At 39.4% G+C, this 27,225-nt stretch overlaps 1 protein-coding gene across 2 annotated transcripts in view; it reads right to left on the reverse strand.

Annotated features, from left to right (window-relative positions):
- LOC117417835 (E3 ubiquitin-protein ligase NEURL1-like) overlaps window positions 1-27,225 on the reverse strand; it is a 61,861-nt gene that overhangs the window by 23,743 nt on the left and 10,893 nt on the right. Inside the window, exons 1-3 of one of the 2 annotated variants that reach the window (XM_034030206.3) lie at window positions 10,851-11,097; window positions 1,878-2,119; window positions 1,154-1,475 (exon numbers count right to left, since the gene is read on the reverse strand). In XM_034030206.3, the coding sequence (XP_033886097.2) occupies window positions 1,154-1,475; window positions 1,878-2,119; window positions 10,851-10,884 (598 nt within the window). In that variant the 5' untranslated portion in view covers window positions 10,885-11,097. Of the gene's footprint in view, window positions 1-1,153; window positions 1,476-1,877; window positions 2,120-10,850; window positions 11,098-27,225 lie in introns of those variants that run through there. The other variant, XM_034030205.3, reaches the window with a different exon arrangement.

Consider the following 27,225-nt stretch of genomic DNA (forward strand, 5'->3'; position numbering starts at 1 on the left):
TGCCTCCCTTTTTTTCCGAAAGGAAAATTCTAATATATAATAACAAGTTAACCATTTTGGGGAAAAAATCTATCTATCTATCTATCTATCTATCTGAACACAGATTGCCTTATATATACATAGATGTGTGTGTATGCATTACTGTTAATACCCCCACTATCTCACTGTCACACAGCATTCACAAACACACGGTGGGACCTGTCAGGGGTGATGCATCTCCTCTATTACACTGAAGGGCTACTGTCTACTTTTATAAGGTTCTGCCAACCACGAGTGAGGGGATTAGGCTGAAACATGTTCCTGTGCTGAATCCTTTAACATTTTCATACTGTTTATATCAAACGTAACTGCTAGCCAGGACAGAAGAAAGGATGCTTAAAGTGCAGCTCTCTTACAAATGGATGCTGCGGTGTGTAGTTCCAATTTTCTGCTTTGTTAAACATGGAACTTCCAAAAGATAATGCAATTATTTCAGGTCATTTCAAACAATGAGAAGCATGCAGTGTGTTCAGCTTCTTGCCAGCACTGAAGAACATAGCAAAGCTTCAGTGTTTTTTCCCAGCTTAACACTGATGGTGCCAAAGCAATAGCAAAGCCTGCTATACAATATGCACTGCCTCTCCATCACAGCCAGCATTTCCTGTGTATATTACTGAGAGTTTCTCATTAAGAAGTCCTATCTGTAGCAAGCTCTTTGTAAAAGACCATATCTTTGTGTTTGCGATCAAAGCAAATTAAATTATTTCCATGAGTCACAACTTAATGTAAGGCCTGACACCGTAGTTTTGCTTTCTTCTGAGCATTTTCCCATGCTCATCTGTCAGTGTAGCTACTGCTTCCAAGTTTTTAGGGCAGATTGGGATTCTCGACAACTGTGACATGAAAAAAGCAAGCAGTTTTTTTAAAGCCTTCAGCACTATGTATAATAAATGGCACAGTATGCATGTAATCATCTACCCTCTTACTGTAATACTTCAGATTATGAGCAACATTATCAGCATCCCATTGTTGTCACCAATTTCATAATGAAACAACCCCCTTAAACTTCATTGTATTTGGAGGCTACACAGCTAATTAGAATAAATCAACAAATAAAGAGGGTTATTAAAACCCTGTGCTCCCACAGTTGGGATCTATTGTCTGTCCTACTTACCAAGCAGCTGCACCCCTCGAGTCAGCCCATATACATCTATTAGCGCCCAGAGTGGATCGGTGGTCCGGACTCCACTGAAGAAGAGCATGGGACTGGAGTCGTCGACCCGGTAGAAAACCCGGCCCTTCTTGTCCACCCAGAAGGCAATGACATTGCCCTCGTTGGCAAACTCCTCAGGCAGGGCCTTGGCCCAGAAGCCACTCTGGGACACCAGGTCTGGGCAGGCGTACTTAGGAAGAGTGTCCGGGTTAATCCGAGATGGGTCCTTGGCAGTGAATCCTAATCGCAATGCTCCGCTCCAGCAGCACTGCTTCTTGGTGATCTGCGAGAAGGTAAAAAGAAAAGCATGGGTAACAGAACAGGGCTGTTCATGGAAGCTATACTTTTAGCACTCAGTGTCTTGTGGTTCAAATCGTTACTCTGCAACCACAGAAATCATATAGAAAATATTACTTTTGTGAATTGTGGCTATTTAATAGCCAAGAAATTGAAACAAACACACCAAACAGCACTGCATCAAACATCAAACATGATTTGAGGGTTCTGTTTCCACTTTCATATGGGTTATTTTGTGTAATTCATTGGTTCCACTGTTTGGAAGCTTTCATTTTATTGCAATGTCACCTGCAGCAGAAGCCTATGTGTCCTCACTATGCACAAGATACGGATACACAGACAATAGAATTGTACGGGTGTGACTGTTGTTAATGAAACCTTGACATACCTTGAGTCTGACCTGCTCATAAAGCACCACGGGTCGGTTGCTGAAGGTGATGGCATTACAGAAGCTTGCCTGCCTCTTGACAGTCTTCAGGGACTGGTCCATGGTGATCTGCGAGCCCTTAGCGTTGGGGTGGAAGAGCAAAGGGCTGACAGGGAATCCCCCGCGCTGCTGGATGGGCGGGCAGCGCTTGGGCTTGTGATGACATCGGTGCGAGGTGGCTGGGAATGACCCACCAAGGGAATCTGGAAGGAAACGGAGGCACAGATTATATGTTATATGTTGCATCAAAAGCTAGAATCAGGCCTTTTTGGAGAACTCAAATCCAAGTCTTGCTAATTTAAGTTGGTGTTCTATTGAATTCACTGAACACAGTGGATGGTTAATTTCCTATCCATTACCATTCCAGCAAGTTATGAGAGAACCTTCAAATGTATAGTTTCGTATGGAGCAAACTTAACTAACATGAGCCTGAAATTACCTTCTGGTGGCAGGAAATCTAAGTTAGCATATAATGTACAGAATTTAGATGAAAAGCTATATGGGGAACATTTGAGCAACATAAGTCAAAATCATTCATAAAAAGGTAAGGTGACCTTGACTTGGACAGGCCTAGGACAAGTGAGTTAAAAAAAAAAAAAAAAAGCAGGTTTGAGTGCATTAACGCCCCAATGTCCTAAGATAAAATACCCTAATTGATCTTTCAGTGTTTTACAGATGGATGGAAGAGGAATGGAGACACAAGGTTTCCAACTTTCACATCATTCATGAAAGCAACCAAGCAGCTCTGCACAAGACTTGCTGGGGCTTTCAATTCTTTTTCAGCATCTCCGAATTTAAAGATAGATGGCTGTTATGTAGGTCAGACGCATTAGCACAAGAAATAGACAGACAATGAATAACCTCTAAGACAAATCTGGGAAGTGCTTATCGTCCTACAGCTCTCGTCTGTCTGTTCCCAACAGGCATGGCTCTAAATGGGTGAGTAAATATCGTGCCTCTACCAGGGACAAGTGCAAGCACCGGCGACCTGAGCTCACAGTACAGTATAGGTAGTTTAATAGGTGGCTGCATTTATTTTTTCAGCAATGTTTGAAGTAGTGAGATCTTCTCTACTTCTCTAACCATGGGTACAAGGGCTGTTTTTGTACTCTGCTTTCCTCGACATAAAAGTTTCTATCCACATGTTAGACAGTAGTCATATACATTTCTTACAACCAGATATACCCAAGGTGTTTTATTTATGATTGTTGTTCATATTAAAACTAAAGCTAAACATATGACTATGGAATCATAACCACAACTCTCTTAAGAGGAATTATGTTCTATTATACAGTAGAAAAAAATAACTTATGGTTGTTATAAAGAATCATTAGACTTCTGACATTACAGACATTAAAATAGCCAAACATGTACAATGCCAAAACATGTTTTATACAGTTCAATCATTAGCTGAAATCTATCCAAGAATCAGATGTCTGTCTGTTATCCTTAAACAAATCACATGCACGCTGCTCTGACAATCAGTAAGAGCACAGGGATACTACATAGTCATGTCTCTACTGCTAAGAGAATAGAGCTGCAAGCTTTGCCTTAATGGCCCAGAGCTGGGGGAATACCCTCATTCTGTTTAATGAACAGAAGTAACTTATTGTGACTGTATGACTGACTTTGGTATCAGAGAATTGGTGATGCGAACAGAACAGAATAATCTCAGAAAGCGGCTGGCAACCGAGTCAATATTTATTCTGAAACCATGTTCACTGCTGATGATGTCAGCCTGCACACATACTCGTTACTTCTAATTATCTTCATCACAGAATTTGAAAAACACATGTATCAGAGAGTATTATTAGCGCCAAGATTTACATGTCTCCAAGTATAAGTGGTTCCATAATTTTAGAGCATATCAGTAAAAAAATTTTTTAAAAAACCCATTACAGTGTAGCTACTTTTATTCTTAAATGTACCAGGTAGCTCAACTTGGAAATCAAAACCAAGGGTAATAAGAATAATAAACTAGGGACCTTCCGTTCATTAAATAGATTTTACATCAGATCCTTCCGGCTCTGTGCCAGCTTGTTATTTTATATGTGACTGCACAGCCAAAGAGCCAGGCTTCTGCTTGCTGCTCTGAATGTCTGTATGTTTGAGCAGTGGGGGAGGGCAGGTCTGACACTCACTCCCTTCCTGAGGTCTAATATACACTGGCACATTAACCACAGAGGACGAGTAGGCCGTGCTGTGAGTGCTGCTCCTTTAAAGCAGATAGAGTTTAAACAGTGGCGTTAAGAGCCGCTGGCGGTCATGGCGATCCAATCACTTCACTTTGGTGGAAATGATAAAAACTTTTCTAATGGCTTGTGTCTAGCAATTTGTCACTCAAGCTCCTGGCTGTCAGTGAGATTAGCATGCACAATTTGTGCCTTCTCATTGGTTAATGCAAGTAGCCGCTGCTGTGCCATCGCTGGCTATGCTTCCCAAACGTGGTATATAAAAAGAAGGATTATACTCAAAGCCCCGTAGCTCTGTTCCCAAGCTCCGAGGCCAGGCGCAGACTTGGTGAGTCCCTGTAGCCTTTCCCATCCCTCCGTTTAAAATGTCAGCTAATTGTTTTCTGCTCGCAGCCTTTTTTTAAGACTCATTTTTCATAGAAACTCTCCAAACCACATTTTTCCTGACCTGTTTGAGAGTTTGTCACCCATTTGTCTCTAATTCATATGTTTCATTTGAACAGCTAGCATATTAAGGATGTACAGTAAGTGAAAGGTCTCGCTGCTTAGATTTTGATTTGATCCGTCCAAATTGGATGAATTTACAAGTCTCGAAAACAGACATTCAAAACCAGAAAATGAGCATAACAACGTAACAGACTGTCAAGATAGATAGCATGTTTTAAAAAGAATACAGACAGTGAAATAAGGAGATGGTACTTGCTTTTTAAACACACTTTCCTCATCTCACCCAGTACAATAAAGAAAATCGGTGTTGGCCTAATTAGTATCTTTATTACCACTACTACAGAATACAATATCAGTTATGATACATCAAGTTACAGTAAAATAACTTCAGAAACCTGCAGGGAAGGCTTCAGTCTGGTACTATAAGTTTTGGGATTCCAGGCAACAAGAGATCCTGTAAAGAACTGACTATGTCTGTGCAAGTCTACCTCCCTAAGATGTAAATATGAACAACCCCAGCAGTTAGAGCTAAGAGGATCAAGCTCAATGAGAGCTTGGGTTCATATCTTATCTCAGTCATTGTGTGACCTTGAGCAAGTTACTTCCCTTCCACATGCCTCTGTCCAACACAGATACAAATAGTGGCAAACGAGCAGGACCTCATAGGAAATGAGATGTTTGGGAACTACTACACTGAACTAAGACATAGGCTTTATGCTTTACAGACCTATGTATAATCTAGTTTTGTTTTAGTTGGGCAGTGCCAAGGTTATCTAGGGTAAAGAAATTAATAAAATAATTTTAAAAAACTGCTTTATTGTGGAAGCAGTAGAAGTTAATCGGCCAGGTTGATAATAATATGAAATGTGTGCAATTTACATATTATCACCGCTGTGCTGTTACCAAAACAAACCTGGCTTTGGTGTTTAGAAGAGGCTTTGGGGTATTTTCCTTAACATAAAAACAAGTGCCCAGGGATAATATTGGTGTTTTTTGTTCATGATTGTGATGAGACATATATACAGTAGCAGTGTTAAAAAAAACAGCTTTGGAGTTTTATCTCCAAACAACGAACTGGCTAAGCAGCTGCCATTTATGAAGATGAAGGAGGTGGCCAGGAGGTGGCCAGGAGTGGCAGGGAACCACACACACAGTTGGCTTGTAGATGCCTGGCACAGTACTGCTTCGGCAGCTTAGCAAACAGCTTGTGTTATAGCCAAAACTGATATCCTTATAATTTACAGTGCAAACATATTGCAATCCCAACATTAAGACATACAGCAGACAGGTGGTGACCCACCCATTATCAGCCCCTTGGCTGTGCACATTTTATTACCTACATCTCCTCAGTATGGTATTTCTTTAAGCTGGAGTTAAACGCATTATATTTGCTTATCAGTATGAAGCATATGTTTAGCATGGCACACTGCTGTCCAATTGCTATACTCGCCTTAACTCTTGTACTTTTATACCAGTATGACCCTCCCATTCAAGGATATGTGATGTTTACAGTCACACATCTTCACACAGGACTGCATAGCAACAAAAACCACATAGGATGAGTCAAGCTTATCAAAGGAAGCTCCCATACCTTCCAGAGGACCCTTTTCATTCTTCCACACATAGATGTCAATTGTATTTTATTGTTCTTATTTTTCACGGTATTTGACATGGCCACCCATGTATTTCAGTTTTCATAGTGACATGCTCATCTGATGTTAATCATTTTAAAGATTTTTCTGCTCAGATTTTGTCTATGGTTAGTCCAACAGAAATAATCTTTAAGACAATACATGTTATGTCATGCTCTGGCAAAGCTTCAGATCGTTTTTTATCCCCTGACTTGCCAAGTGCAATTTTCCATCCTATCGTTTCCGTTTTTCTTCTCTTATTCAGTGAGTGAGTTTGTGTGAGGAATGTGTGGAATGTGCCTGGGCTAATGTGGTGCGAATTGCCCAATTAGCCCAGGCACCTGTATAAAAGGGAGTGGTTGGGTATGTTAGTTGGTGAGTGTTTGTGAGAGTGAGAAGACCTGTGTGAGAGAGTGAGTGGTTCTTTTTGGTATAGTTTGTTTAAAGCCTGTTTTTGTGTTTATATTTTTGATTGGCCATCGTGCCTTTTGTTTTGTGTATTTTGTTTAATTAAAAGTATTTTATTTTCCCTGCACATCCTGACTCTGAGTCTCCTTACCCCGGTCAGCCTGTGACAGGCTGTATCAGGATGGAATAAACTGTATATCCCCATTCCCAGCAGCATTATCTCTGGTTAGTGTGACTTTGTTTTACAAGGCAGCTCCATAAATTTCACGGCTCACTTATTCTGTCAGCCACATGCAGCAAATACCTCCTGCTGGTGTTAATAAACACGAGAAGCTCCAGCCACTTAGTACATACAAACTGATTTCCTACCTACAGTTTCAGAATAAGATCATGAATGCTGGTGGACTGGGAACACCCGACTATTACTTGACCATAGTATTAACAGCAAGCATCCATTCATTTAGGAGTGTTTGTCTAACTTGGGACCCTATGCATATTTTCCACAATTCAGAAGTTCTGAAGAAGCTGCTTATAGTAACCACCTACTACGTAAAATGGTGTATCAACACATGCAGTGAATCTAATAAAAATTACATCAATCCTGGAATGAGAATGTCATTGCCCTCCTTTATCTACATATTTATCATTTTGGAGTCTCTCCCTCATTGAGTGTGACATTATTAAATAAGTAAATACAATAGAAATACACTGGACTGAGGTCTGCTATATACTGTTTCAGGATGGCAGTTTTTTCAAGCAATGTATTTTGCATGGCCAGATTTCAACCCAAAATACTTACAGAAAAACTGTTAACATCATTGTGTGTTGAGTTGAGATTACTCTTTCAATATGTGATGCCAACATTTTGCCACCCAGCCTCTAAATAATATGGAATGCTTAGCTACTGCATTAGGTGGCATGGGATTCCGGATTGGAACACTACAGCATCATTAGAAGGCTAATGTAACCTCCCTTCTCTACCAACCCAACCAAGAGCATGGGGGAAGAGAACCCCGATCTCTGTCCAGGGTCCTGAAAGTGCATCAACCTCAAATGCTGCTGAATTCATTTGTTTGTTATCTTTATTTAGTTTTGCATCAAAAGACAAAGTTTTAAATGGTCTGCAAGGGTTACAAAGGCTGTGGAAGTCAGGAAAACTTTCTGGCAACTGGCAAATATTTTCCAAATTCCTTAATCAAAATTGATGTGAAGTAGTTGCTCTATAAAAACAATGCTGGAAAATGGGCCTTACAACCAGTTGCTTTAAAATGTTCCTTAAAGTTTGTTAGTGTTTCATGGGCTTATAACAATAGTTTTATAAGCAATGACCCTTTGAACTAGTGAAATGGGGCATTACATGACAGGGTCAGAACTTATTTCCAGCAATATCATGGATGACTCCAGTTAATGATACTGTATATGTGTGCAAAAACAGCAGTTTCTAAACATGTGTAAACAATTATAATTCCAACTGTTTACATTGTTTTATTTGAAGTCTTCAAGCTTTTTCAGGATATGTTTATCATGATTTATTAATGGGCATTTTCTTCCTTTTTTCATTGTAGTTTGTTATCATTGGGACATATCCAAAACAAAACAAACTATAACAACTATGTATAAGCACAACAATGTGTATTCATCTAAAAATTCATTTAGATTGGGATTAAGAATGTGTATACCACGTTCCATTGCAAATTAATGAGCAGTTAGAGAAAAACATGTGCAATGATTCTCAATGGACATAATACATTATTGTACCGCAGACAACACTTTTAATGACATTGAGTCAGCTGGTTTCCAAGATATAGCCTTCGTTGATTATTATTAGTTTATTTAGCAGATGCCTTTATCCAAGGCGACTTACAGAGACGAGGAGGCTGTGTGGTCCAGTGGTTAAAGAAACAGGTTTATAACCAGGAGATCCCCGGTTCATATCCCACCTCAACCACTGACTCATTGTGTGACCCTGAGCAAGTCACTTAACCTCCTTGTGCTCCGTCTTTCGGGTGAGACGTAATTGTAAGTGACTCTGCAGCTGATGCATAGTTCACACACCCTAATCTCTGTAAGTCGCCTTGATCCAAAGATCACTTGTGATGGAAGTAAATCACTGTGACCTACATAGTGATGCATAAGAACTTTCACTAGAACTGGATGAGCAGTTCTCTGCAGATGTGGTGTACCAGCCACTCCACTGCATTTCTGTCATCCCTGCTAGGGTAATAATGATCACTGGCAAATAATGGGCATGGTAATCATCAGGCAGATGTGTTTCCATTCAGTGAAAAGAGAGAAAGTAAAAGTCATTACAACTGCTCACACTGTGGGCATTGCCTGGTACCAATTCCAATACAGATACTTCCAATTTACATTACAGTACTTTTTGAAAAATAGTATGGAAATAGAATTTAATTGATACAGTAAATTACTAGTTTAAAAAATAAAAAAGATGAGTTTTTACAAATCGGAATATGATTTTAATTAAATTAAATCCAATAACATGTTGCAATTTTACTCTTTTATGACTGTATTTATAGTGTCACTTCCCCTGTGATATGCATGTATTTTAATGTTTATTTGTTAATGTTCTGCTGCTATAAACAGTACCATTAAGCTGGAGCACCCTGCATTTTCATTATGTGAATTAGCATATCACAAAGATAGCACATACAATATGCAGCTAAAAAGAAATGAATAACCAGTGTGTCATGTATAGATAGGTAATGATAATTCAATTAAACATTCAGTACTTTTATTAATAAAATGTTATATTTTCACAATCAAGTACGAGCCTGTGCTTTTCATATGCAAACAGGGTTCCAATTCTTGTCAATTTTGTGACAGTAAAATAAAGTTAAAATTCAGTACAATAAACAATTGAATCGACTCAAACATTGCATTGGCAATAACAACCTTCTAAACCAGTGCAGCCACATACAGAGGATCCTCATAATCTCACAATAAGCACACAGCAAGTGAAAGGTTATAGTTTTATGCCATCTCCCTATAGGAGGGTAGGATTGAATACAAATAAACGTTTGATGAAGAGTGGATGCAAAACCAAAACAGTTATCATCTTCACCATATAGAGAGTGTTACAGACACTCAGTTACATAGTTACATGAAATGCATAATTACATGTTTTGTACAACTTAACACAAATCATAGGAGACACTGTACTTTATAGATCACTGATTACACGTCATTATGTTCACAGGCATGGACTGTGTCGGGAGTTTGCTATAAATGAAGCAGAGCGCATAGGCGGGTATGGACTAAAGTGATGATGTAATGCTTTTGGGCTGCTTACGAAAGTGCATGATGCATGTATAGGGTTAAAATATTCACGTGCAATTCAATGTGTATCGGATTACAGCCCAATGCAAGCTGACATGTCTGTAGGAGGCTAAGAGTGTAGCATTCAAGTTCGGAGAAGAACCAAGATTGGTGCAAAATCAAGGTAGTTATTTTGTTCACCCCGCATAGTGTGACAGACGGACGGACGGGCGGACGATCAGTGTATAAAACGCCTAGTTGTCTCTATGACATCACTCAACATCCCCGATGTATCCGAACAAAAAGAAAGACACTCCAAAATACAGAAAAAAACATGAACATGTATTAAAATATGGAAGCCGATTATATATGCAGTAGAACACATGCAAGGAAAATTCGAGAGGGCTGCATAAGAGTAAAAAAAAGTCACTCCGTACTCTACTACAGTAAGGACGATGGGACGGAATGTCTTTATTGATCATCATTGCAACAGCAGTACAATCTGAAATAATACCTAAAGGTACGGATTGGAACCCAAACATTCTTTCAATAACTGATGCTATAAAATGCACAAGTGATTCACTCATCACAGCTGGCTTTTTGGCGCACATCTGTTTTGTGTGAAGGGTGTAAAGCATGAAGCCAAATCACTGGACAGCATTTACAGAACACTGTATTGACGAAATTGGGCTATTCAATTTGGAAAATGATGCCATATTAATAATCTAAATGTAATATATATATATATATATATATATATATATATATATATATATATATATATATATATATATATATATATATATATATAGTTTGTAAATGTTAACATACATGCATTTCATTATTATTATTATTATTATTATTATTATTATTATTATTATTATTAATAAATGTCGTGCCAGTTGCCACGGATGTAAATCTTGTTGTTCGTGAAAATACACGCACTACATGTCCTAGAGGTCTATATGATATATTCTTACCGTACAAGGTATTTCGGGTTATTTGCCCTCCCATGGCACAGCAGTTCAAGGTGATTGCCTTTCCTGTCCCCTGTTTTTCTCAACTTGCTATGCAGCAGCTTTACGCACGGGCAACATTATAGTGTCACACGTTCTCGGCTTTCGGTTCTTTCTAAAACCCCACAAATACAAACACACACGCACACAGCATGCCTGACAGCAGCCGTTTACTCTTTATTCACTCTCCGCCTTCACAGCCAGACGCTACCAGACAACACCGACATATTAACATAGAATAAAGGTGGAGCTAAATGCAGCACTTTAACACCGTCAGTGCCACCACGCAGTTTAAGAATCTGAGTCACAGTGGCCCGTGGGTGTGTGGCAAGGTTAAACAAACCAACTATCAGGTTTCACAGAAAACATTTTAATATAGTTTGTTATCTTAATGCAAAGTTAGTTTTCTCTTAACCCAATCCATTAGCCTACTAACCGCGTGACATTCATGAAAGGAGCTGGGTTGCTAATCCCATTGCTCTGGTGCAAACAACAGAACATTGCTGATTATTATTATTATTATTATTATTATTATTATTATTATTATTATTATTATTATTATTAGTTGCTTTGAAATAAAATTAATATCACGTTGTTCTCTTTAGCGCTCATCTTTAGAAAGCAAGGTATCACTTTCCCACCACAGCTTCATCATTCGGAACTCCCTCTATTGGTCGCAACCAGTAACACACTACAACCGCACTTGCAGACTGACCTGAGGGACAGGACAGGTGGATTCAGTATTCGAAAACTATTAGTGTGTTGAGATGACGTCATGGTCTTGAACGTGGATATTCATGAAACATTTTTCATCTGTTTCAAAAGCATCAACTACAGTATTTATTTTACAATGTAAAAGTAGATATGTGGAGTAATATCATTTTGCTTTTTAATGAACTCTGCATATCTGGATTGTATAGCTAAGTGAAACAAAGATGCTCATTATAAATCCCCACTTAACAGTGCTAAGGTCAGGACTGGATGGATTTAAATACGTACAGCTACAAAAATTCTCAACCCAATATCCTTTCCTGTCCCTCTAAATTTAGTAAAACTGGATAGAATCACACAATCTGACAAATGTATTTATGAATGCATTTTCATACCCAGTGCTCCTTATCTAAACCGTATTTCTACTGTATTATAATTGCTTATTTGTTGCTGTGTTAAAACCACACGTCTCTATGTACACTCACTATCCCCCATCAAACAGACAAAGGCTGCTGCTGGGGTTTTGTTGCACATATTACCCCACTCAGACCCCTTGCTTTCTAAAGATATCATTGCCATCACTGCTGTATCTTTGTCCACAACAGTTCTACTGAATACATTTAATCATTCACAGCGTGTCGTTATGTTTTTTTGTATGGTGTCCAAGACATATTTTCTGACTGCATTTTATAATTCGATCCGTTAGCTTATTAGCACGTTCCTTATATTTTTACACCCCCAGGTTTGCCTTCAATTAAAATCGCAACAAACACAAGGTGCACTTTCAAAAGTAGTAATGGTTGTATTTGCATTTTGTGTTCATGACAGGGTTATTGCTCAGATACTGGTGGCTGTAAATGAGTGGAACACAGCCAACATGCCAACTGCTTTTATGCTGCTATGTGGCAGTTGCTTTGTTTCATTTCCTTGTTTTTAAATGTACTTTTGAAAAACAAGCACTGGCAGCTGGCGAATACAGTTCTTACTTTTGGCACACTCCCTCACAGCCACTCAATTGTCACGACTTTGCCTTTGTCAGACAAAATAAGCAACTGTGAAAAGCACGCACGTTTAACGTTACCTGTGCACACTTAGCATGACAACCTGGCAGCTCTAGTTAGCCCTCAGATACCTATACCTATCTACTATTGCATGGCATGCAAAACGTGCAGTATTGTACAACAACTGAAAAAAACATTCCAGAATCCATTGATGGGGGTTTATAGTGGTCGAAAATGGCTTAATCCTTATTCTAACCTTAATCCAAAGTCATATTTTATATATAGAATACACCTGAAGACCAAATGGGGCCATATTACAAAATGGTAAGCTATCCATAAAAGCAATATGCGTCAGCAATCTAACGGCATGATCTCCTAGCCGAAAATTCAAAATCACACCTGGTACAGTTTCAGCCCACGTTAAGATATGCAAGCATTTCACTGAGCAAAAAAAAAAAAAACAACAAATCCCCACACCATGGTTAGTTTGGAGTCCTGGCACACATGGTGAACACATTTTGAGTGAGCTACAGTCATAATTCACAAATAATGTTGATGCTTTCTGACAGCCGCGGTTGTGCAGCAGCTTTGTCACAGAATGGAGAAACACCACAAGCAGGAGCAGGGAGCTTTAACCTCCAGGGACTTGCTAAAGCTGGGCTCTGAGTCAGAAGGCCGGGTCTGAGCTGGAGCGAAGCTAGACAAGTAGTATATGGGCCCTCCTTTTCCTGAGTAGGATTCTAACTCTCTAAAGAAGCTCAGGTGGGGTGTTTAGGTGGGCTGGATACACTGCAAGCTCCTTTACAGCTAGGTGACAGTGGCATACAGGGGTAGATGTTTTGAAGCAGGATTTTTGTTGATGTGGAATGTAAAGATGAAATGTTTCAGTTGTATGTTTTTACTATACTGCATCTACATTTTTTTATTCTTTGAATGCTTTTAAAAAATGAAGAATAGATAACAAGCTACATCAGGAAATATTTTTTATTGGCAACTTCTTTTATTCACCCATCAGCATGCCACACATTGCATGGTCCCAGATGCCTTTTATGGACCACACATTTGATTTGTCTTTCCGGGGGTTAATGGGATTGTACATACCAGGCACTTTCGGTATTAAACGGACCTGCTTATTCCCAATAATCCAATTGGCATGGTATTGTTCTAATGCAATCCTGATTCTGATATGCAAAGGTAAGCAATAATAAACACATTACACCCAATCTTTATACACACTTTACAATGTGTTAGCTGATACCAGAAAGGAACGCTGCTGGGTGTCCACAATGAGTCCTATCTGTCAACACCAGCTCGGACTCCAGGGCCTTCTGGGAAGTAGATGCTGATCTCAAGAGAGCTTCCTGGATTTAGATTTTAAAGAAATTAATCAAAATAAAAAAATGCTGGCAAAATAAAATTCCCAGCAAGCGAGCTGTTAATACTGGATAATAAAAGACCTAACTTCTGAGTTTATTGGCGCGCACACTTACAATCTATTAAATGGATCCCAGAACTTCCAGTAAAACACTCAGGGGTCAGATGAAAATGCTGAGAGAGTTGCCGACACTGCAGTTAGTTCCTTTTCCCGAAGGCCATGTATAAATATCTTCTGAGCAAGATCCATCTGATCTGATAGAATAAACCACTGTCGAAAAACAAAAGCCTATTGAGAAAGTAACTGGGCCAAAACAACATGGCCATGTGCGAAACATTACTGCATAATCCGGTCAAATTATACATAATTGAACTTGAAATGAAAGCCTTGCCAACACGGACTTCGTCCCTCAGATAGTTAGTGTAAGTGATGAAGGTGAAGGTAAACTGTGATTTAAATGATGCTGGATGACGCATTTTTTGATTCCGCTTCTAAGGAAATGTTTTCAATTATCTACACCAGGGGAGAGCACTAATGGGGGGACAGGTGGGAATAGCTTCCTCCCAACATTATTGTGCAACATACATATATATAATCGCATATCATAAACAAGGCTCTGACCTACAGTACATTCTGTAAGCCAAACAGCGGTGGAGTTCAATAAAGTGACAGGCCAATAGGCTGTGTAGAAGGTTGGTGTTCCACTGTCAAAATAAAGAAAAAAATGTCCTAGTATTAGTGCACTTTAGTGAGCATTAGCATTAGCATTGGTGTAACACTTTTTTCTTTCTGTGTAAATAGTAGAACATTTTTCCGAAAAGACAGTAGAATGGAACTTGAACTTACCAGTACGGTATTTAATTATAATACAGACTGTTACTGTATATCATGGTATTTAAACAAAGATGCTATTATAAATGAGAACTATACTAAACAGCATGTGGTTAGAGTTACAAAGCCATATATAATTATATCTCGTGAGACAGTCATCCAGGGAATGATGTTTATGTTTGCACAAGGCTAAGCAATCAGGGAGTACAATACCACATCCATGTACAATACCACATCCATGCACAACACCACATCCATGCACAATACCACATCCATGTACAACACCACATCCATGTACAATACCACATCCATGCACAACACCACATCCATGTACAATACCACATCCATGTACAATACCACATCCATGTACAACACCACATCCATGTACAATACCACATCCATGTACAATACCACATCCATGCACAACACCACATCCATGTACAATACCACATCCATGCACAACACCACATCCATGTACAATACCACATCCATGCACAACACCACATCCATGTACAATACCACATCCATGTACAATACCACATCCATGTACAACACCACATCCATGTACAATACCACATCCATGTACAATACCACATCCATGCACAACACCACATCCATGTACAATACCACATCCATGCACAACACCACATCCATGTACAATACCACATCCATGTACAATACCACATCCATGCACAACACCACATCCATGTACAATACCACATCCATGCACAACACCACATCCATGTACAATACCACATCCATGCACAACACCACATCCATGTACAATACCACATCCATGTACAATACCACATCCATGTACAATACCACATCCATGCACAATACCACATCCATGTACAATACCACATCCATGTACAATACCACATCCATGCACAATACCACATCCATGTACAATACCACATCCATGTACAATACCACATCCATGTACAATACCACATCCATGCACAATACCACATCCATGTACAATACCACATCCATGCACAATACCACATCCATGTACAATACCACATCCATGTACAATACCACATCCATGCACAATACCACATCCATGTACAATACCCCATTCATGCACAATACCCCATTCATGCACAATACCACATTCATGCACAAACTGTCTTCTCGCCTCCTGGTGTTATATCAAGTGTTTAGTTTCTTTTCGTAGTGCTTTGCACAATATTCATTAAACCTATCCATTCTCACCTTTATAGTTGTTTCCCCTGAACTTTTAATGAATTCATAACTAAGAGGAACTAAGAATCCACATTATATTCTTTTACCAAAATCGCTCCTTAGTAAAGTTCAGTTAATGCAGCCCCAGTGTCTTAACAGTTGTTGAATGGTATTTATGTGGGGGAGAGTTTTCAGTACCCCAAGCGTTTGGATCGAACACTGAACAGAAAAAAGTATTTTTAGAACGTGTACCCCTCTGCCCTTGTGCAATTTATTATTTTGTATTTGTTTTGTTGTTGTTGTTGTTCTATTATTATTGTCGTTATTGTTATGGTTTATTTATTTATAAATGACGGTGAAGCCGTATATTTTGTAGTGATTTGCAGCATGGATGGGAAGCCCCATCCACATTAAAAACCTTGTGCAGAAGGTGACCATCTCCCGAGTTAATTAATTGTTGCTAATCGGGAGATGGTCACCTGCATATAAGCCTGCAGCTCTTTGCACTCAGTGTGGGTGTTATTATTATTATTATTATTATTATTATTTATTTCTTAGCAGACGCCCTTATCCAGGGCGACTTACAATTGTTACAAGATATCACATTATTTTTACATACAATTACATTGGTTTTTACACATTATTTTTACATATAATTACCCATTTATACAGTTGGGTTTTTACTGGAGCAATCTAGGTAAAGTACCTTGCTCAAGGGTACAGCAGCAGTGTCCTCCACCAGGGATTGAACCCACGACCCTCCGGTCAAGAGTCCAGAACCCTAACCACTACTCCACACTGCTGTTTGGAGGAGTGAACGAGAGCGAGAGAAGAGTGTTAGAATTAAGAATTAAAAATCAAACTAAATATAGGAACAGTGAAGGCGATTGTCCAGCCTGACCTATATGGTTTTTGGGTTCGATATTTGTTTATTTAAAACCTTTTTTTTGCTCTGTGAGCAGTATTGTTAAAACCTTTTATTTTATTTGTGTTGGTTATTTAAATAAACGGCACACAGCATGTATTTTGCCCTGCAGTACCTGCCTGTGTGTTTTCTTTCCTGCAATCTGGCCTGGCGTCACCACATTGGCTACCCTGTCACAATGGTCTAAAGCTTTTGATGGTTCCTGTCTGTGTCGGTTGATGTAGGCAAAGGCCTGGACAATCTATAACCACCATATTAAAATCAAGGTCAGGTTTTGCTTCTGGTTTTGAACTACACAACTGCCTTGTCTGCACATTCCCTTTCTTAATATTTAGTGGAGGTTTCCAGGAATACATCCTTACAAGGATACATAGAATCATATGTAAAAGTTAGGGAATTACACAGATCTTGTGTTTCCACTTTAAAATGAGAAGTGCAAATGAAACGGCTTTTTGTGGGAAACAAGCTACAGAATTACCACCATTTATACAATGCAGTGTGTGTATATATATATATATATATATATTACCACATTACTGCTATAATAACAGATTGATTCCATCCACTCCCCTCAGGTGCTATATTGACAAGTGCTGTTCCAAAAAAAAAAATTATTCTCCCTCTGAGCGACACAGAATTGTGTAAATGACTCCATTCTCACTAGACAGGAGAAATATATACTTTAACATAGCTGTGTTGGGGTTATATAACTTCCAACTACATAGTTATACCCCCCAGGACACCCATTTGTTGCGTGACTCAATGGGTACAATAAAATATCGCAAATTGTTACTATAGTTATGAGTTTCATGTCAGGATTAAAACAATTTCTAGCAATTTGAACAATAAAACCCCTTTATATATTAATTGAATGAATGCATTGGCTTGATGTCATGTTTTGTATTTAATGAATTTTGCTTGTGAGAGGTGAAGCACAGGAAGCTATGGTGACTACTGGCTTCTAGGCAGGTGCCCCTTTCAATATAATCTTTGCCCTGGAGTGACCACCTACTAAAAAGGGGTGTGGCTAAGCTACGAATTACCACTTACTAAGAAGAGGTCTGAGCTAAGCTAAGAGTGACCACCTACTAAGAAGGGGTGGGAGCTAAACTAAGAGTGACGACCTACTAAGAAGGGGTGGGAGCTAAGCTAAGAGTGACCACCTACTAAGAAGAGGTGGGAGCTAAGCTAAGAGTGACCACCTACTAAGAAGGGGTGGGAGCTAAGCTAAGAGTGACCACCTACTAAGAAGGGGGGGAGCTAAGCTAAGAGTGACGACCTACTAAGAAGAGGTGGGAGCTAAGCTAAGAGTGACCACCTACTAAGAAGGGGTGGGAGCTAAGCTAAGAGTGACCACCTACTAAGAAGGGATGGGAGCTAAGCTAAGAGTGACCACCTACTAAGAAGGGATGGGAGTTAAGCTAAGAGTGACCACCTACTAAGAAGAGGTGGGAGCTAAGCTAAGAGTGACCACCTACTAAGAAGGGGGGGAGCTAAGCTAAGAGTGACCACCTACTAAGAAGAGGTGGGAGCTAAGCTAAGAGTGACCACCTACTAAGAAGGGGTGGGAGCTAAGCTAAGAGTGACCACCTACTAAGAAGGGATGGGAGCTAAGCTAAGAGTGACCACCTACTAAGAAGGGATGGGAGCTAAGCTAAGAGTGACCACCTACTAAGAAGAGGTGGGAGCTAAGCTAAGAGTGACCACCTACTAAGAAGGGATGGGAGTTAAGCTAAGAGTGACCACCTACTAAGAAGAGGTGGGAGCTAAGCTAAGAGTGACCACCTACTAAGAAGGGGTGGGAGCTAAGCTAAGAGTGACCACCTACTAAGAAGGGGTGGGAGCTAAGCTAAGAGTGACCACCTACTAAGAAGGGATGGGAGCTAAGCTAACAGTGACCACCTACTAAGAAGAGGTGGGAGCTAAGCTAAGAGTGACCACCTACTAAGAAGGGGTGGGAGCTAAGCTAAGAGTGACCACCTACTAAAAAGGGGTGCAGCTAAGCTACAATTACCACTTACTAAGAAGGGATCTGAGCTAAGCTAAGAGTGACCACCTACAAAGAAGAGGTGGGAGCTAAGCTAAGAGTGACCACCTACAAAGAAGAGGTGGGAGCTAAGCTAAGAGTGATGACCTACTAAGAAGGCGTGGGAGCGAAGCAAAGAGTGACCACCTACTAAGGAAGGGTGGGTGCTAAGTTAATGTAATCCAGTCTTTGAGCTACACTCTTGGGGAAAAACAAACATAGTAAATATGATGAATTGCCACACACTTAAGTGTTCAGCTTCAAATAACTTCAGCGTCTTTTAGAGAGATAGCCAGCAAAGGCACCACTTTGTCTGAATACCAAACTGTGAGGGAAGTTTTGAGATGTCCCCTGTCCATTAGGAACTTGACAATGACCATCACAATTTGACATAGGCCTTCCATCTTCTACATACTTAACTCACTTCAGGGGCTGATATTGAAACAGGGTTCTAGAGGTGAAAGACTTCAGACCCCATTGCAAATCTACAGAGCCATCCAGTTGCCCTCTGGGTTTCTAAACTGAAATGCACAGCCTAGGCATGCTTGCTTGCATTTGCATAATACTGAAAATTTATTACCACACAGCTATCCTGAGGGGAAACCAAGGCATGAGTGGACTAGGAACAGACACGATGCAGACACATTCAGTTACTTAATAATAATAATAATAATAATAATAATAATAATAATACTCATTAGGAAAGTTATTTTTTAGTTATTATTATTATTATTATTATTATTATTATTATTATTATTATTATTATTTGTGTGCACAAGGATGTGTAGGCTGTTTAAGTGACAATAGAAAGATGTCAGCTCAGTAAAATGAGCCTGCATTAGTCATATTGCTTTGCTATATTGAAATGGATGGAATGTCAAGGTTTTGGACCCTCCAATGCATCTAAACCATACGCGTCATTTAAAAAAGAGCTCAGGATGATTACATACTTTGATGCAAATCATTTGCAGAATGCTAACATTTATTCTGTTTTTTTTTTTCTTTTCATGTAAAAAAGTTATATGAAAACCTATTTGTAGATTACGGGCCACAAAATCACAGCAAAGAAATATGAAGGACAAGAAGAACAAAAATCACATTGCGATTGCTTCTAATCAACAGATTAGAAGAAAAGAGAAATCTTGATTGAAGAGACTGCAGAGTCCTTAGTGGCTGTATAATGTAAATATGGTATTCACATATACAGTGCCTTGCGAAAGTATTCGGCCCCCTTGAACTTTGCGACCTTTTGCCACATTTCAGGCTTCAAACATAAAGATATGAAACTGTAATTTTTTGTGAAGAATCAACAACAAGTGGGACACAATCATGAAGTGGAACGAAATTTATTGGATATTTCAAACTTTTGTAACAAATAAAAAACTGAAAAATTGGGCGTGCAAAATTATTCAGCCCCCTTAAGTTAATACTTTGTAGCGCCACCTTTTGCTGCGATTACAGCTGTAAGTCGCTTGGGGTATGTCGCTATCAGTTTTGCACATCGAGAGACTGAAATTTTTGCCCATTCCTCCTTGCAAAACAGCTCGAGCTCAGTGAGGTTGGATGGAGAGCATTTGTGAACAGCAGTTTTCAGTTCTTTCCACAGATTCTCGATTGGATTCAGGTCTGGACTTTGACTTGGCCATTCTAACACCTGGATATGTTTATTTGTGAACCATTCCATTGTAGATTTTGCTTTATGTTTTGGATCATTGTCTTGTTGGAAGACAAATCTCCGTCCCAGTCTCAGGTCTTTTGCAGACTCCATCAGGTTTTCTTCCAGAATGGTCCTGTATTTGGCTCCATCCATCTTCCCATCAATTTTAACCATCTTCCCTGTCCCTGCTGAAGAAAAGCAGGCCCAAACCATGATGCTGCCACCACCATGTTTGACAGTGGGGATGGTGTGTTCAGGGTGATGAGCTGTGTTGCTTTTACGCCAAACATAACGTTTTGCATTGTTGCCAAAAAGTTCGATTTTGGTTTCATCTGACCAGAGCACCTTCTTCCACATGTTTGGTGTGTCTCCCAGGTGGCTTGTGGCAAACTGTAAACGACACTTTTTATGGATATCTTTAAGAAATGGCTTTCTTCTTGCCACTCTTCCATAAAGGCCAGATTTGTGCAGTATACGACTGATTGTTGTCCTATGGACAGAGTCTCACACCTCAGCTGTAGATCTCTGCAGTTCATCCAGAGTGATCATGGGCCTCTTGGCTGCATCTCTGATCAGTCTTCTCCTTGTATGAGCTGAAAGTTTAGAGGGACGGCCAGGTGTTGGTAGATTTGCAGTGGTCTGATACTCCTTCCATTTCAATATTATCGCTTGCACAGTGCTCCTTGGGATGTTTAAAGCTTGGGAAATCTTTTTGTATCCAAATCCGGCTTTAAACTTCTCCACAACAGTATCTCGGACCTGCCTGGTGTGTTCCTTGTTCTTCATGATGCTCTCTGCGCTTTAAACGGACCTCTGAGACTATCACAGTGCAGGTGCATTTATACGGAGACTTGATTACACACAGGTGGATTCTATTTATCATCATTAGTCATTTAGGTCAACATTGGATCATTCAGAGATCCTCACTGAACTTCTGGAGAGAGTTTGCTGCACTGAAAGTAAAGGGGCTGAATAATTTTGCACGCCCAATTTTTCAGTTTTTTATTTGTTAAAAAAGTTTGAAATATCCAATAAATTTCGTTCCACTTCATGATTGTGTCCCACTTGTTGTTGATTCTTCACAAAAAATTACAGTTTCATATCTTTATGTTTGAAGCCTGAAATGTGGCAAAAGGTCGCAAAGTTCAAGGGGGCCGAATACTTTCGCAAGGCACTGTATTTCAAGATCATTCTTCTCACTCCCTGTGTACTGCTTTATGGACCGGATTCTCTTTTCTACTCATATACTTGGTCTTAGCATGCTAATGACTTCAGTGCATGATGGTAGTAGAATAAAGGTCCAGCAAGTTAATTAAAGACCATATAAGAAAACAAATCATGGTAATAGTGGAAAGAGAGACCCAGTCCTGCATACTAAAGCAGTCATGTTTCTGAATCTGGCAACACATTTGCCACTTTCCCCTTTATTATTTGTAAAAGAAAATATCAACCTCGCTGCCAGGGGGGTTGCATTGGCAGTAGGTCTCTGTGAAGGTCTGGACGGCATTGTTTGATAGAACCGTGTGTCTGCTTTGAGCGCTGATGTCTAACAAAAAGTCCATTCAGCTCAGAGTTGGACCGAAGCCCTCAAGCCATGTGTAAAACATTACCAAGTAACATAAGAACATCATATGATACAAGACAGAGAAAGACAGTTAAATATCAATAAAGCCGTGCAGCCAAAGTATATGGCAGTGAGAAAAAAAAAATAAAGAATGTCAAGAGAATGGAGGGCCTGGACTAAAGAAGTTATATCTGTCACTAAGTCAATTGTAATTAAAATGCAATTTGAAAATATACAATTGTGTAATGTTAAAAAAAAAAGTGTATATAGCCACAACATGAAACCCTGCGCTGGTTTGTGGTGCTGAGTGGAGGGGCATTCAGACAGCTTGCTTACTAAATACCTTGTTCACCCTGAATATGAACGAGTAAGCCACCTTACACAGATGGCATTTTGTTACTTTTTGTATTTTGTATTTGTTTTTTTTGTTAATAGAGAATCATTCCTATAATCCCAAATCCAATGCAGCGCTACTTGTTTGCTTTTAAATTCATTGAAATGGCAAGACAATGACTAAGCCATGGATCCGGGGGTCTGATGATGTCCATAAATGGTGACAGTTCATGGCAGCTCAGGTTTCTAGCTTCTGTCAGATATGGTCACTAACCAAAGAGTGGATCATAGGGATCGGCAATGGCAGGTGCTTGAGAACGCTGGAGTCCATACAGCTACACTCAAACAAAGAGCACAACAAGCAATTGAAATACAATGTGATCTTATGAAGTTTGTAGAAATAAATATCCTGTTGAGATCAACAGTGTGGACTGAACCGAAGGGAATTGCCTTACATGGTAGCCACTGGGGCAGGACTGGATACTGGGTCAGGGCCATAACATACAAACATTTAGACTGCTGGCAAACCCATCCTATTTAATCTTTAACATCTACTAAACATTTCATTAAAACAGCATGGAAGAAACATACAAAGCACATGCACCATATACAGAATACACACGTACCATATACAGAATGCACATGCACCATATACAGAATGCACACGCACCATATACAGAATGCACACGCACCATATACAGAATACACACGCACCATATACAGAATGCACATGCACCATATACAGAATGCACACGCACCATATACAGAATATATAAAAAACTGCTGTCTGCTACAGGTTTACCATTCTTTATAATAAGGGGAACTAGTGTATTTATCAGAAGTTGAATTAGTTAAAATTTGCTAGATACAAATAAAGTGACTTTTTGGAAACTAGACTTACAGATTCGAGCATTGAAAATCCTTGACTTTGCCTTATGCTGAAGTCAATGGATTTTCAAATATTCTTGCATTTCAAGAAGTTAAGACAGTGGAACACACTCTGGAGGTCTAAATCTGTCCCAGGTAATCACAATAAAGGGTTCCTGTGCCGTTGTTTCAACAAAACGTTTAGGTCATGGGCTTCAGTTAACATTATACATACAGTACATGGCAAAACAATTAAAGCACTTTCAACAAATTCTTATAGGGGCCTCTCGGGAGAAGAACATACAGTATTGCATAGGTCTTTCAAATAAACTGTTAAAAGTGACTCATCATATATCTATTTATTCTCATCTGAAAGTATATGTTTCCTTAGACAGATTAACTGAGCATTACATCTGGGTCCTGTCATTGTTACGTAATACTATAATCATGGTCTGATTACAATACCTCTTTAGAAACTGCTGCTACACAAAGACTACAGAAAGTTGCATAACACCTCAAGCCATATTTGCAGGCTTAAAAAAAAAAACTTTTAGAATTTGTAATTCCTGGATGATTTTATCTCATATTCATATATATATATATATATATATATATATTTTAAGACATGGTTTGTCAGAGGTATTGGTAAGGTTTTCTGCATATAAAGTTTTAAATGGCAATAATGGCAATAATGAACTGAGAAATTGTTGGTGCCTAATGTATTCAAAATGTGCCATCAATGAGTGGCAGTCGTATTAATCATCATGAACTATATACCCTCAATTTATTTTCACATACAGTTCCATTTCAACACCTATCCATTATGCATATGAATGACAGAGCAGTTTAGTGAATAGCGGAATCTCAAATTTCTCTGCAGCTTTTCATCACCTTGCTTGATACCAACTAAAAATATATACTGTTGCCTTTATCTGGCCAGACTTACACCTCCACTAAGAGGGTATGACCTTGTCTAGCAGCTCCCCCAGGGAAGAGTGGTTTTGTGTGTGGGAGGAAAATAAAAGCTATTGCGTCAAATTGGGAGAAAAAAATTAATTGCATTAAGAGAAAGGAAGAGTGGCACCTTCCTTTGTTCAATCTATTTCCCCTGCAGACACAGGATCCATGTGACAGATGGCAGCTCAGGATTCAATTACCTGAATAAATATGTAATCCGCTCCTCACAGCAAAACAGATTATCCCTTCAGCGTTCCTGAGTATTAGTGGCTGTGTGTATGTCCACGTGCCTGTGCGTTTGTGTGGGGACAGTGCATTCTCAGTCTGTATGTCCATGTGCCTGTGTGTTTGTGTGGGGACAGTGCATTCTCAGTCTGTATGTCCATGTGCCTGTGAGTTTGTGTGGGGACAGTGCATTCTCAGTGTGTATGTCCATGTGCCTGTGTGTTTGTGTGGGGACAGTGGATTCTCGGTGTGTATGTCCATGTGCCTGTGTGTTTGTGTGGGGACAGTGCATTCTCGGTGTGTATGTCCATGTGCCTGTGTGTTTGTGTGGGGACAGTGCATTCTCGGTGTGTATGTCCATGTGCCTGTGTGTTTGTGTGGGGACAGTGCATTCTCGGTGTGTATGTCCATGTGCCTGTGTGTTTGTGTGGGGACAGTGCATTCTCGGTGTGTATGTCCATGTGCCTGTGTGTTTGTGTGGGGACAGTGCATTCTCGGTGTGTATGTCCATGTGCCTGTGTGTTTGTGTGGGGACAGTGCATTCTCGGTGTGTATGTCCATGTGCCTGTGTGTTTGTATGGGGACAGTGCATTCTCGGTGCAACTACTCTACTTTGTAGTCTGCCACTACACTGCTACTACTAAAATACTGGCTGATTAATTCGGTAACAGATTCGTTTAATGCAATATGATGTGTTTTTTTGTCATACAAGAGGAATGCATCATTTGTTTCTCCAAACTTCATGCAATAGCTTTTATTTTCCTCCCACACTCAAAACTACTCTTCTGTAGAGAAGGGGATTTGGGGGGGGGCTGCTAGACAAGATCATGCCCTCTAAGTGGAGGTGTAAGTGTGATACAGTAAAGGCAACAGTGTCACCCCTGAGGCCATTTCTGTCTACTGGACCCCCAACCCACACAAATCATGACAGCACAAAACATATATATTTTTTGGTATGAAGGAAGGTGGTGAAAAGCTGCAGAGAAATCTAAGCTACGGCTGTTCGCTAAGTTGCTCTCTCACATTCTTATACATGATGCTGAAAGTTAAAACGCATTCAAAAATATGCCAAGCTGTTTTACATTGTATGTAAAAATAATGAGAGTGTAAAAGGCAATAAGACCACCACTCATAATGCATATTTTTAATACATCAGACATCAATAGGGTCTGTGTTTAACAACATGAAAAAAAAATCACAGCGATGAGATGTTTGCAAGATGCTAATAATACCAGAAGAAAAGGATACCATTATAATGAGTGTTTTTTTTAATACATGTAATCCAGACTTTCAAGAAACAACAGATGAGAGGGCTTGGGGGTAAGCTACAGTATTGTACACTGCGGTAAGAAACTAAACGGTTTGTGCTCCCTGATTTGATAACCTGAATTTCTGACTTCCTTACTTTAAGGAGCGGTCTTAAGTCTGTAGTCATGCCTTGGGCAATGCAGGCTTGCAGTTCAGTACCATATTTAAACTAAATGTATGAATCTAAAATGAAACAGGAAGACTATTGTAGACATCAGCTGTTCTTTGTAGATGCCAGAGTGGTGAGTTTATTTTTACTAAACTGAGCATGAAGTGTATTTTGGTTCCATGAGCTGAATTATGGAACTACAAAATGCCTCAGTAAAAATACTGTGAATAACAGTGCCAAATGTATTCATCAACTTTAGGGGAAATTTCTGCTAAGAACATGTTCTATATTTAAATTAGTATGGTCTTTCTAGTCAGTTAATTTAACCAGTGGTAGCATTTAGATATGAGACAGTTTACATGAACAGAATAGATCCTGATGTTGTATTTGATAATTATATTACGTATCACAGAATTGTGCTATTATTCTCATTAATTGAGCCCCTTTTCCAGAAGTGAAATGAAGAGCAGACCCCTCAATGTACCGGTAAACCTCTGTTTCCTTCCTGACATGCTTGGTATAGTAATTTCACAGGCATGCCTCCAGCCTTCACACGTTCTTTCCATTAATCTGAATGTTAAAGCAGCCATTTCTTTGCCATGTGCGGTGTAAATGTAAAATGAAGCAGGCTTGCTCTTGCCTCTTTGCCAAACTCTTGTCAAACTGGGATGTGATTCACTTGGAGCTAAGAAACACCTCTTAATGCCTCAATCCGAGTAAGATTCAATACCCAGGTCTAAAGAGGTATACAGGGTTAGGGTCATTTTCTTAGTAGCATAGAAATACAGCACAATCATGCGTCTTAGCTAGGCACATGACAAAAAGTGCTCTCATACAGAAAGTTTCATGAAAGCCGACATTTTTTCCTGATTTTGTAACTATTTTGGCAAGGACAGTATCATTTTCATAGAAACACTGTGCTGGCTAATGTCAGTAGAACATATGGATGTTCATAAACCCAGAGTGGGTAGTGTTTGAGCTGATTTATTGTAAATAAAGATGTAACTAATTTATCTGTGTTTGAGTCTGAACGGCTCTGTTTATACAATGGGACTGTAAGTATAGCAGGGCAATGGAATGTGAGCAGCCCCAAAGTCTCATCTGGCTGGTTTACATCAGAAGGGCGTTAAAAATAATAAAAAAAAATAATAAAAAAATGAACACATTTTAAAACAAAGTAGAAATGAATGTGTATTCACTACACTTTTTTTTTCTTCCAGTCTATTTTACAGCATTGCTTCTCTCCTATGGAAACACCCCTG

This window comes from Acipenser ruthenus, chromosome 13 (genome assembly GCF_902713425.1).
Source record: "Acipenser ruthenus chromosome 13, fAciRut3.2 maternal haplotype, whole genome shotgun sequence".
Taxonomy (NCBI): Eukaryota; Metazoa; Chordata; class Actinopteri; order Acipenseriformes; family Acipenseridae; genus Acipenser; species Acipenser ruthenus.